Source organism: Nothobranchius furzeri, chromosome 3 (genome assembly GCF_043380555.1).
Source record: "Nothobranchius furzeri strain GRZ-AD chromosome 3, NfurGRZ-RIMD1, whole genome shotgun sequence".
Classification (NCBI taxonomy): Eukaryota; Metazoa; Chordata; class Actinopteri; order Cyprinodontiformes; family Nothobranchiidae; genus Nothobranchius; species Nothobranchius furzeri.
The window spans coordinates 68908089-68921926 of NC_091743.1; the positions used below are offsets into that span (position 1 = coordinate 68908089).

General features: G+C 39.2%; 1 protein-coding gene across 11 annotated transcripts in view; it reads left to right on the forward strand.

Annotated features, from left to right (window-relative positions):
- slmapa (sarcolemma associated protein a) overlaps nt 1-13838 on the forward strand; it is a 66514-nt gene that overhangs the window by 22348 nt on the left and 30328 nt on the right. For 10 of the 11 annotated variants that reach the window (XM_070549463.1, XM_070549465.1, XM_070549466.1 and 7 more), the window contains exons 2-3: nt 39-186; nt 4872-4944. In XM_070549463.1, the coding sequence (XP_070405564.1) occupies nt 39-186; nt 4872-4944 (221 nt within the window). Of the gene's footprint in view, nt 1-38; nt 187-4871; nt 4945-8110; nt 8252-13838 lie in introns of those variants that run through there. The other variant, XM_070549471.1, reaches the window with a different exon arrangement.

A 13838-nucleotide genomic window follows, 5' to 3' on the forward strand; every position in this document is an offset into this window, starting at 1 on the left:
TTGCGTGATTCTTACCTGTGTTTGTTTTTGTGTTTCAGTTCTACCTGCAGGACACCAAAAGCAGCAACGGGACGTTCATTAACAGCCAGAGGTTGAGTCGTGGCTCAGAGGAGAGTCCACCCTGTGAGGTCCTGTCTGGCGACATCATTCAGTTTGGCGTCGACGTCACTGAGAACACACGCAAAGGTTTGTGTAACTGGTAGAATTAGGCACATTGAAGTTGAAAGCATAACTTTCATTGGTTAATACTCATTTTAATGACATTAATGTAAATGGGGTTCAAAATTGTCAAATCTAATAGTAAAGTAATTTAGGGAAAAAAAAACATCACCGGCTTTAATTTGAGAGAAACATGAGATCTAATCTTAGTTTTAACTTTTTTTCTTCTGAGACTAAATAATCAAGGCTTCAATTCAAATCTCATTATTTCTTTAATGTGCTTTAAAAGGGTTTAGCTTGTTTGCATCTGAGACAACACAACCTCAGCAGCACCTTGTCTCCATTGGGTTTTATCATGAACCTGTCTATTTACCGGGAAACCTGCTTTTGACCAACATGTTTTTTGTGACTCTGATTTTCTGCTCCGTTTCATATGGGACTCCTCGCCGTGACATTTAAAAAAGTCTCTCAGAAAAAACAAAGACTCTGTCCGAGTATCTGAACACTTTAAACTCATGATTCTTTACAGCATTTTGTCCACTGCACTCATCTGTCCTTGTTCGCTGACGCTTCTGTTTGTGGTTCGGGTGCGCACTCCGGACCTGCGTTAAAGTCCGTTTGATTTACAGCAACAGGCAGCTTTCTCCAAACAGTTTATGCAAAATTGAAACTCAAAACAGGAGACTGTCAACAATGCGGGACATGAGTCAATTTGCGGGATGTGAGAAAAGTAATGAAAATGCAGGACAGAGTCTGAGTTGGTTAACATTAGGCTCATTTTCACAGCGTTGAACTCCTGAGAAGTGTACCCCCCGCACCTTACAGCAGCTTCACAGCCAGATAGGAAGTAGCAGGCAGTGTTGGTTTTTCAAAATAAAGTAAATTTTCAAGTTTTGTGATATTTAAGATGATCACAAACCCTGATTATGATTAGTATAAGTGTGCAAATACAGCCTATATATATATATATATATATATATATATATATATATATATATATAATTTGCTCTACACTGTTTTAACATATAAAACATGAAAAACAAACAAAAACAAAACCCCACCTTTGTTCCGAAGGTGTGGCGGTTTTTATTTTGCCGTGGTGGTGCGCCACGATCAATTACATGTAGAGCAGGGGTGGGGTACCCCGGTCCATCGAGGGCCACTATCCAGAATGTTTTAGTTTCAACCCTGCTTTAACACACCCAATTTCAATTAACAGGTGATTAACAGGCTTTGCAGAGCTTGATGAGCTGCAGAACAGGTGAATCAACCACTGACTCAGAAGTGTTGGAGCAAAGACATGCAGTATATCGGCCCTCGAGGACCAGGGTTCCCCATGCCTGATGTAGAGGAAACCCTGGTAAAAGAGACACACAAACCTACAATGATGGCGTGGGCTAATTAGGCTGAGATCATCGTACAACAAACTAGGGTTGTCATGGTAACCGGTGTAGCGGTAAACCCCGTTAAAAAAGTTGACAAAAATAATAACTCTTGTTTTTAAAAAATACTATCTCGGTGGATTACCGTGGCTGCGGTGTATGCGCCGTAACCCTTACCAGCCACCATATCATCTGCTGAAGTTGCCGGCGGCACATGCGCGCTTTGTTGTTTACAGCCAAAACTTTCTTGAAGCTAAAGTTGAAATAATGGCCAAAGGAGGAGATGGCAGCGCTCAGGACATTTATTATCTCTCAAAGAAGACAAAGTGGGAAGTACGGGCATTTTTTGGATATTTGAAGAATGCCGAGGGACAGTTGATAGAAGACGGCTATCCTGTTTGCAGCACGTGCAGAAAAAGTGTCTGTGAAAGGCAGCAACGCTTCAAATCTCATGACACATCTGCGTGACCATCACCCTCAACTCTACAGTCAACGCAAGGCAAGTTAACGTTAGCGTTTTAGCTAAAATGCGTGATCCGAGGATTTGGGTTTAGGGAGAATGCAACGAGTCGCTATAAAGCAGCCGCAGCGCCGCTACCTGCATATAAACCGTGTCACAAACACCCCCATATTGAAACGACGCTATGCATTACGGGGCTCCCAGGGGCAGATAAGAGTTGGCCTCTCTTCTAGAATAATTATGAATTTAACAATGATTACTGCCTGATGACATTTTCCCAAATCTGCAAAGCGCACCGGAAGGACACAAACCGAGAACAATATTTTCCTGATTATAGGGTTTATTACTCAAGTAAGGGTAAAAAAAAGTATATGATTAGAAGGCTACTTGAGTACTGAGTATCATCTGATCTAATGTTTTTTAAATGATGATATCAAACAGACAAAAAATAAGACGTTATGGGTCAAATATTGGTATTTTAAAGACTAAAGGGGAAAACTAAACAAATAAACAACATAATTACAAAATAACACATTTTTGACAAAATTTAGACACAAACTGAGGACAATATTTTCCTGATATACAGGGTTTATTTAGTTGTCTGAAAATGTAACACGTTTAAAAAAATACCGCGATAATACCGAAAACCGTGATAATTTTGGTCACAATAACTGTGAGGTTAAGTTTTCACACTGTGACAACCCTACAACAAACACGCCTTTTATTTACATGGTGCAGTGCACATATTCAGGTCAGGTCTTCAGCTCTATTCCAGTGAACCTGTGCTGGATTTAGTTCATACAAAAAAAAATCACTCAATCCTCCCAGTAGTTTACTAGTACTAATTTTACTGTGCATCTCGAGACAACACGGCCAGCAATAATAAAAAATATGAGGCTTTTAAAATATTTTAATCATGGGGTCTAAATTGTGTTACTTTGTTATGTTTGGGCAACCTTTCACTGTTTAATATGAAACATAAATCATTTAAAATTACTTATTTATGTAAGGAAAAAACATCTAAATTCAGTTCAAATTAAACACTAAAATACTTGAGCAAATTAAAACAGTTGCTTAGGACGATAGACTGAAGTTGGTTCTATGTTGAAAATGGAGCACAAGTGTGACATCTCGTGTGTGCATCACACACATGCGCACACACACGCGCATTCTTGCTAACATGCTGTCAGCAAAAACACCAGAGTCATTTGGCTGGTTTGAAAATTGAAGGAAAGAAAAGGCAGCGAGACATATGTAAGTAATGGTGTTATCATTTATTCATCGTTTTAAACTTCAAATATTTAAGGAGGAATTATTAGGAGTCTTAACTGATAATTCAACTGAGTTATCTTAATACTAGACTGTTTTAGGTTTTTGAAGATGGCGTTAGATTCACCCATAAAAAAAAACTGATGTAAAGCCGTGATGGTAATCAAGCTTTTCCTCCTAGAAGCCTTTAGCGCCATCAGTACATTCCTCCTCTAAGCTTTGGACGTATGTTTTAAAAATGTACCAAAACTCTCAATCAGCTGACCTTGCCTTTTTATCTGTAGGGGGTAAAGGTCAGTGAGTTCACCTCCTTTGAGTATTACACACGGATGTTTGGGTGCATACTCACCAGTGCTGTCCCTTAAAGGCATAGATTGCAACTTTTTCATAGTTCAAATTTTCTTGCTGCTCCCTGTTTGTTCCCATTGTAGTCTTAGTAAAGTGGAACTGACATGCCAGCTCTGTTGACCAATTCCAATATTAAAGGTGTGCTAGGGATGCTGAGAGTAAAAAAACAGAAGGGCATCTAGCAGACATGAAGAAGCTAATGAGGAACAAAAGAACAAGTGTGTTTAATTATTTCTATTTCACAGAGATTGTGAAACATGAGTTTAGCCACATTAACAGCACAGTCATCGTTTTTAAATGTGTGAATATTCACTCACCTCTAATAAACACAACTACAATCTACTTCTATTGAAAGACTGACTGTTAACCCAAAATTAAACTATCTCCGCCCCGCTGCGCTCCGCTCTGGTATAAACTCCGCAGCAAAAACGGTCCCATTGTAGTCAAACAGAGCTGTTCCACTACTGCGGCCGTGCGGTGCAGTGCGCCGCCCGCCGTTCCGCCATCCGGCAAAAATAGGATCGATTCTATCTTTGCCGGACGCCGGAGCACCTCCACAGTCAATGGACAGAAATCACAACCGCCCAACAGGAAAGGGAGCAAGCACAGCTATCGTTATTTCACAATAAATCGATAAACAAAAAGCGTTTTTTGTTTCATATGCACAGGTTTAACGACTTTTAACAACTATCAATGGCAGTTGAACTTTAAATGCACAAAAATAAGCCATAAATACAGTTTCCACTATCAAAGTAGTCACACTTTGTTGATCCAAACACTGCTGATCTCTCAACACAAATGATGGGCAGATTAAATAGTTCATTTCGATGCTTCTCCCACACAACGGGTGTTTGGATCTAACTTCCGCGTTTATTGCTCGGACTGTATCGCAAGAGCTCGACAATCCCGCGCATGCCTGTTTGCGCACCTCAGGTCTCCGCACCGAAGCGGAGCCGTTGTAGAGCTGGTACAGTATAATTTGAGTTCGGAAGCGAGCGGAGATAGTGGAATTTTGGGGTTAAAAGCAGGTTTTTTGTCTGAAGGGGAAAGCTTTACATCCCATAATACAGAAATTATAATTACAGTCATTTTAAGAAAGTGTCTCAACAAGCAAAAGTCTGTGAGCTTAAAGGTGAATTATAGCTGTGATTATGAGCTGATTTTTCTTTAGCTGATAGAATTTTTGTCTCTAATCAACAAATGACGTGGGCTTCTGTCAACCAGTACTGAAGTGTTATTATTTGTGTTGTCAGTCACCCATGGCTGCATTGTGTCAGCAATCAAACTCTTCCTACCAGATGGGATGGAGGCCCGCCGGCGGAGCGAGTAAGCATCCTTCTCTAATGGCTTTAAACACACACAACTTGTCTGTTTGGATCAAACTGTAAATGAGCTGACTGCACATTTGGACTAAACAAATCCACTAACTTTACATGTTCCCACTAGTCTTACTACTGCCCTCAGGTTGAGTCTGGTTGTTTTCACACGCACACACACATGCGCACACATAATTTCTTCTTGTATGTGATAGGCATATTTTTTTCTATTCCTATAGCAACTAGTCAGGAAAATTTAACTTTTGTGAAAACTGATTTTGGTTTAGTGTCATTTTTTTCTTATTTACCATGATAATTGTCCTCACGGGGGTGATTGTGTGTTTCTTTATAGTGAAACCGGCTTTCACTCTCCATCAGCTGACCCAGCATGGAGCTTCCTACTGTACTCAGAGTCCCCCACCTGTCTGTCTTTGTATTTGCTGTTGGCGGCTGTTGATGCCATGTGGAAAGTATTTCTAAGCGATCCAAGAGCACTGCATTGTGGGTTGCAGTGCCATCTGCTGCTCCGGTGCTTAGCTGTCGTGATGATGCAGACTAGCATCCTGGCCTTCTTTCAGTCAGGAGGTGCCAAACAATTACACTGGGAAACGTAGTACTGTCTGTCATCTGGTTATGCTTTAATACAGTCAGTTAATTTCATAACACATTTTACCATCATACCGAACACTACAATAAAGCAGCATGCCTTTAACCGTTTCAGGAACAAGGTGTTTCTATTATTGTTTGCATAATATAGTCTTAGTGTTAAACAGCTTTGTTAGTTCATGTGATGAAATGCTGATTAGCTACATGCTAATTACAGTTCCATGGACCTCACTGTTCAAGGATAATTTAAAACTTTTTGATCAAAATAATCTAGTAGTTAAGATTAGATCACATCATCTCATTTTCCCACCCTGAATTATCAGACTTGAAGAGCACTCTATCAGCCAAGAATTACCTTCAACACTTTTAACTAGTAAGACAGTTTGAACACTCATTTAATCAATACATTTGCAGTGGTTTCTGGGGGACAAGAAACCCCAGAAGCACCTGTTTGAGCACGGAGAATTTAGCTGGAGTGAGAAAGTAGCTTCAGAGTTGCTAATGCTAACACTTAGCTTCTGCTAGCCGACATGTGCTCTGATGTTTCCTGGATGCTAAAACAACAGCTTTTCCTGTCTTGAGTCAGGATGGGTGAGTCAATGAATGTTAACTGAGAGTGTGGCGTAGATCTGTCAGGATTTTCTAAAACTATGGTTTCACCGTCTACTTTTATCAGAAGTTAATGCAGGGGATAGGTGTAGGAGACTGTTTTCATGTTCAGCCTGCATGGAAAACTCGAAGAGACTCATAATCAGAAATAATGATTGAAAATGCTTTTTCAGTGAACTACACCTTTAAAGGTTGTTAGGGATTTTATCAATATGTTTATCAATAAACCCATTTCCTGCAGCTAGAGAGAGGGACAAGAAGCAATAAGGCAGACATACAACCAAATCATGATTTGTGGCAAGTGCGCAGGGCAAAGGCCCGAACATCTGGTCACAGAGTTTATTTATACAGAGGAGATAAGAAAGGAATGGGAGTGGGTCATGTGTGAGAGAGTAAGTGTGTGTGTGTGTGTGTGTGTGTGTGTGTGTGTGTGTGTGTGTGTGTGTGTGTGTGTGTGTGTGTGTGTGTGAATGCTTTCAGGACATTCAGTTAATATATCTGTTAATAGGACTAAAGTAATGAAATATAAAATTTCCATAACAAAGGTTTTACCTGTAGTCTAACTTGGAAAACGGGCATTTGTTATTTGACATTTCCTGTGTTGGTTCTAAATTAAAACACATTCTTCACCTTTAAATTATTCAGTCATTAAAGGTGTCTGGATTCATTTTTCTGTATCTGTGGCCCTCTTTGATGAACTCAGGCCTACAACATCACCAGGCTAAGATGCAGCATTAACTGTGACCTTTGACCCTGCAACTCCACAGTCTGGAAACCCAAAGGTCATCTACACGCAGCTCGGTTCACACTATTACCTCAGTCACAGATTAAGTTGTTTTAACACATAGGACATATCACAAACAACACTGCTAGCGCCTCGCCATATTACCCCCCCCCCCCCCATACTATTAGTAAGATTAAGATAAATTTATAGTTGTCTGTTTATCAATGACTGATTAATGCCACTTGCTAGTATTTGCATTAGCCACCTTTGTTAAATGCATCTTATACAGTTGTTGATAGTGTGAAAAGTCCTAATCAAAAGGTGGGATCTGTTTATTAAAAGCTTCAAAAGAAGGAAATAGTTTACCTGTTGGCTGTTGCTGCTTCAGAAGAAAAGATTACAGAAGATTTGGTGTAAGACCTTTGTTCTTTTATGTTCATGAGTCAGTTTTGTGAAGTTGTGTGCTGTTGCACCGAGGAAGCTGTGTGAACACATTTTTCTTTTTTTCTTTTTCACCTTATAAAAGCTCTTGCTGTGTTGTTACTAGTATTATTTTGCCAGGAAGCTGCTTAAATGTGCAGCTTTATACTTCCATGATTTAGGTTGGAGTTATTTTCTTCACACTTTAGTTAATACAGAAGGGAACAAGGAGAATAATGGTTTGAGGCAAGTTGCAAATAAAAGATTGAAAGTAGTTGGTCTGTATAAATGAGTGAGTTCTTGTTTCTTTACAGATGTGAGACAAGTTCCTGTTTCACCTGGTAGACAGGCTGACATCATCGGCCATTGTTTTGGTAGTGACAATAGGACTTTTGATCCCCTTATCACTTCATTATCCCCATCTACATTTCCTACAAATACCCACATTCACGCATATCTCTCGTCATGTGATCTAAGGATGAATCAGTTTCATTTTCTCTCAGGTGAGCAGAAATTCTGATTGTTAAATTTGTATTTGGCACTAGAAGAAAATAATCTAAGAAGGAATTTATGTTGTAACATTTTCTTAAACATGGCAAATCTTAAAATTTTTTAAAAACAATGGATTCAGTTATTTCTTGTAGTTACTTCCTAAAGGGGGCGGAGCTACTTGAATACAAGTTAAAGGAAGATGGCTTGCTGCTTTGCTTGTGTAGAAGGGAGGAGCAAACCAGAAAGAGAGACACTTTGTGTTCTGGAATGACTTCACAAACGCTCAGTGGAAAAGCAGGAAAGGAATTAGCTGCTCGGTTTGTTTTTACCTCAGAAGATGAGGCTTAAAAGGAGAGGCTTCTTTATTCATTGTTGTAACATGCGGAGGTAGAGGCCAAAGGGCGCTCTTTGCCCTGTCGAGGAAAAAAAACAAGTGTCTGACACTCACAGGAAGAAGACCTGACAGGTATCGCCTCTGCCGTTTCCAATTTCTGTCAGTCTTTAACTCATGCGGTCCTAGTTGAGTCGATGGCTTCTCAGAAGCTTAGAAGCTAAAATATAAATTCTGTGTTTCATAAAGTGTAACGTTCCACTTTGTAGATATCTTTGTTTCCCTTCCTGCCATGAATGTAAAACAGTTTATTTGTGATTTGCTCTGATCAGCAGCAGTGTTGGGGTTTAATGATGCTGACTGAACAAAGTAAAGTAGGAGTCTCAGTGGCGTAGGCTTGAGTTTTTGTTGTTATGTAGCTTATGTGGCTTCATGAGAAACAAAGCTTATGCCTGTTTAGCAAGTTTGATTTTTTAGAGTAGTGATCTCAGGCAGGTAGTAAAGCCTTCCAGTAGGTCTCATGGTTTAGTCAAAGAAGACTTAAAGTTTGCACACTGGTGACAGAATAATGACAGCAGTTTTCAAGTCTAATGTTTATTAGATCCTTCTGTGTTTTAGTCTGGTGAAGCAAAACTAGAGAAATATGTTTATTTTTTTCTTCATTACTTAAAACCCTACCAGACACAGTTTGTCTTAAAACATAGACATACGAGGCAGAATTTTGGGTAAAAAATTAAAATAAAATTCTAGAAGATTCTGGGATTCAATAGCAGCTAGTTTCTGTTGTTCTCTGGGTCCAGACAGAATTATAAAAACTATGTAGTAGCAGCTATCAGAGCTCGGCCCTGATGGAAACTTCTGTGTTTTCCATCATGACTCTCTTCTGGACTGCATGCAAAACACTCCAAGTTAGATCTGACGTGGATGAGTGATTTCTGTGGGCTGTTTGTACTTTTACTGTTTGTGTGGACAGACGTGATGCTCTGGTGAGCTGCAGTTGATCTGTGGATGTAGGTGATGTCATGCTGTGGATTCTGGGCCCTCGTTTGGAAAAGTTTTATTAAGGAGCGTTTGTGCTCTTATCTCTGCCATCGATGTTTACGACTCAGAACGACTTGTTGTTTTGGCTCTGACGGTCTTTGCTGTAAAACTTTAACTTTTAGTTTTTACCTCATTCTGCAGGTTTGTGCAGTCTCGGGGCATTGATTAGCTTGGTATAATAAGTGTTTTCATTTTTCTTTGCATCATTTATATAAAAAAAAAGTTTAAACTTGTATTGTGAAGCACCAATATCAGCCCTTGTAATTAAAATGAGCTAATTAGCCAAATCTCTTTGGCCTTTTCTTGAATTTTTCCAAACGTTCCCTAGAAAGGTCTTAGCCTGACAAGCCAGACTAAATAAATGTATTAGTTAGTCTGGAAACGCTCCATTGAAGGCTCTCTGTTGTGGGGCGGGTTCTACCGTTGTCTTTCAAATGATCTCCGCATGCTACTGGACAATGAATGTGACATACTCACTGCAACAGCTATCGGTCCACAGTTGAAGAAGGAGAAAACACATTTTTTTCTTTTAAAAAAAGCACTTAAATTCATCTATCTGCTCCTGATTCTAATGAAGCCCAAGTTCTAATAGTCCAAAATTGATGTAAAAGCCGTTTCAAACGAGCTGTGGCCATCTTGTTTCACTCTGTTGCATCATCCCACCCACCAGGCATATAGAGTGCCCTGATTGGCCCACAAAGTGGATAAAGCTCTGTGATTTGTTCACTAAGCATATAGAGCACTATGGTTGGCCGACCATTATGGACCAATCACAGCTCTTTGTGTTTGAAACCCCTCTAGAGAGCTGTGATTGGCCAGCCAGAATGCTGTTAGGGGCTGCAGAGGTTCCATTGGAGCGTTCCTAGACCAAACTTTGCAAAGCAAGGATTTGGTCTAGTTCACTAGGCAAGTCTTCTATAGCTTCAGTGAAGGATTTTCTCTGGTGGTAGACCTGTTTTGGAACAGGGTTGTTAACACCTGACTCTTTGCAATCGGCTCCTATATACTTGCACAATTAAACTTATATTTGATGTTTTGCGTTTGGTTACTTTTCTAAATGCTACTCCCTTTAGGAAAACTTTGAAATGTTTTTCTTCTATGACAATCTCATTTAGTTGTTTTAACCTCCTGAGACCTAAATTTGTGTTTGGTGTATTGCCCACATCACAGCAGAGCTTCAGATGGCAGGTTTTGGAGTCTTATTTTCTGATATTTGGACATCTTCCCCAGGATTGGATAACAACAGCACAACTCTGCTACTGAATGTTTTATCTCCACAAATAACGCGAACCTGGAGGACCTTACGCTGTGTGGTGGAGTTGCTAATGCTAACGGTTAGCTTAAACTAGCTGAGATGTTCTCTGATGTTTCCTGGACGCTAAACCAACAACAGCCTTCCCGATTCAACATGGGTGAGTCCATGAATGTCAAGTAACGGTGTGACGTAGATCTGTCAGAATTTTCTAATTCTAGAGTTTCACCGTCTGTTTTCTATCAGAAGCTAATGCAGGAGATAGGTGTAGGGGACTATTTTCATGTTCAGATTGGATCAAAAACTCTGGGTGACCAATAGTAATAAAAAATACAAGAATAGAATAGAATGCCTTTATTGTCATTGTACAAGTACAACGAAATTTCAAAAGTGGTGCCATCTCTTATGGTACATAAAAATGATAAAAACAAGAAATAAATGAGGATAAAACAAGATATAAAATAAATAAATATAACACATACCACATATGCACTCACATTCACATCCTCATGCCATTAATTTTTAATTAACATTAAAATGTTTTTCAGTCAACCACACATTTAAATGTGAACAATAACCAAAACAAACATTTTTATTACATTTTGACAAAACTCAGAAACAAATGAAACAAAACAGAAATATTTTTACTTAGTATCATCAAGTGTCTCTAAATAATAAAAAAATTCTAAGTTGAAGAGAATAAAGTAATTGTAAGAATATGTGGCCACAGGCTCTCAAGAGGTCAACGTTATTATTGTTATGAGAAACTGAAACTAACAGCTGAAAACTACAACTTTGTAATATAGGTCTTAAAAATATTTTTTCTGACTGAATTCAGGAACAATCTGGACTCATCTTGTAATTTGTATTCCTGAATCCAACGCTGCAGCTACAAGTTGTACATTTCCAACATAAACAAGTTGTTGCATCTGATTGATTGATGGAAAACCAGAGGTTTTACCTGAAACATCAGAAAGGCTTAGAAAAGTCTCAAAATAGAAACAAGAGCTGGTCACTCAAATTTACATCTCTTACTATGTAAACCAAACAGTCAGCTGTTTCAGCGGGATCGTGTTTTCATCAATCTTACTTAAATACTGGTCATTCTTCGGGGCAGGACAGAAATAAACACAGACCAGAGAACTGGGACAAACTCTGCACCGATTGTTCTACTTGACTCAACGTGGTTTGTGAGCTACCAGATAGCTTTCTCTTTTATCGCTTCTGAAAAGAACAATAAAGACCTTTACAAATATGATGTGATGTTAGCAGCTCAGTGCTACCCTGAGACTTGTCTCCATCGTCTGATTGTTCAGATTTGACTCATGTTTATAATTCTTTTATTGAGAGATTCAACATTAAAGGATTTGTGTAACATTTCTGATGTGCTGATGTCATGTTTAACTGCTGTTAGGATGTCCGTTCATATGTAAATGCAGCACAAGTTGTACGACTGTGATTGACGACTCGTAAAACCTGACAGAGGATTTATAAAATCAGAGAGAATAAGTGGCACTAGTGCTACTGCGCCTGCTGTCTGGTGGTTGAACATTAACCACCAAGTTAAGTTATATTTTGTACCTCTTAATGTTCTGAATGATCTTCACTGCCTCCCTCTGTTTTTGGTGGTTGGTAGATGTGGAGAAAAATTTTTTAGTTTTTCTCTTTAGCGATGAATAATCCCATTGATCCTGATTTAACACATGCCATAATGTACAAGAGAGCAAAACTATTCAGATGAGTGTTATTTTTTATGAGAAGAGATGTATTATATACCGTAATTTCCAGACTATAGAGCGCACCTCAATATAAGCTGCACCGGGCTAAAAGCCGCAGATATCTACTGAATTGAAAACGTAGTTTAACTGAATGTAACTGAACTGATCAGTATCAAACTAAACAGAAAAGTTATTGATTAGTTTATTCATCGTACTCCTGCGCACTAAAACTACTGAAGTCATCTTCTTCAGTGTCGGAGTTGAACAGCCTCAGAAGAGCTTCATCACATACCTTTTCTGTGACGATGTCAGTGTCGCTCTCCGTGTTGCTGTCATCATCCCGGGGTGAAGCTGGGAAAACAAGCAGCGCCGTTTTACTGTGAAAAAAATCCTCCTGGGCGCTTTCCGTAGCACTCCTTTAAACATTCCTTCATTAGACTTTCCAGCATCCATCCTTTCTGGTTGTCTAAAGCTGCACCTCATTATAAGCCGCATGGTTCAAAGCGTGGGAAAAAGTAGCGGCTTATAGTCCAGAAAATACGGTATGTCCACCAAAAACACAAGAATTTTCTCAATTGTTAGGAGTTACTTTACAGCCAGATGTTGCATCTTAAACATAGTCTTTTACTGTTTGATTGCTGATAAGTAAAGCATCACCGGGCTGGTTTTTTATGTTTCTTAGTTCTTTATGACAGTTTTGCTCATATAAAGGTTTCCTGCACTCTGCATCTGTGCTAAACTCTACCTGGCAGAGTCCAGATCATCACTGATCATGTGAGACTGTTTTATTCTTGGACTGTGATGCTATTTGCTCACAGTTATGATTCTGAACGCCACCTCTAAACAAACGTTACACAACAGGAGATTTGACAGAAGTGTTTTAACACTTTTTTCCTGCGCTTTTCTGAATGAGAGGATTCTCTCTTTCATCACTGGGTTTCACTGCGTTTTAAAGAAACGTGGTCAAGCCTAATCACCGTTTCTGCGGTTTTCTCACGTCTCCACAATCACAAATGGGCTAAGTAGGCTTTATTTCCATTGTGGCTTGGTCTGTCAGGAATTATTCCCCATGCATTTTATAAAGTCAGAAATAAGTCGTATTTTGTGACCATATACTTTTCTATACATAATAAATACATTAAATACTATGCATCTTTTTCTTGTTTTTAATCATTTTCTTGAGCAGTATGTGCTAAAATGACCCTTTACAGGGTTAATGAAAGGCCACCTAGACCCCCACTGCACTCTGTGGCCAGATTACTGCACTTGCAATTTCAGCGTACCTGTCAAGTCTGTTAGGCTTAGAAAAAAATGGAGCTGACGTACCTGGCGCTGCAGTCTGCTTCCAGCACCTTTCCTGTATGTTTTAGATTATGAACAGTTGATTTGTTATGAATTGTTCCTGTAGATACTAATGAAGGATGGGGAGACATTTCAGCTGCTTCAGCAAGGTGTTAAAAAGGCAAACGCACAGCGAGGAGATAGGTTTCACTTTTGGTTCTACAAATAGACACTAGGGAGTGCTACAAGCAAGTAAAACTGTCAAGTTTGCTTTTAAAACCTGATGCTTTAATTTGAAAATGGATGATTTAGATGATTAATAATAATTGTAAAGATGAATAAATTATAATGTAATTGTACATGTGATAGTGTACAGGATGGAGAAGGAGAGACTGTCTTCACTGCCCAGAAGTGGAGGTGGATGGTTGAT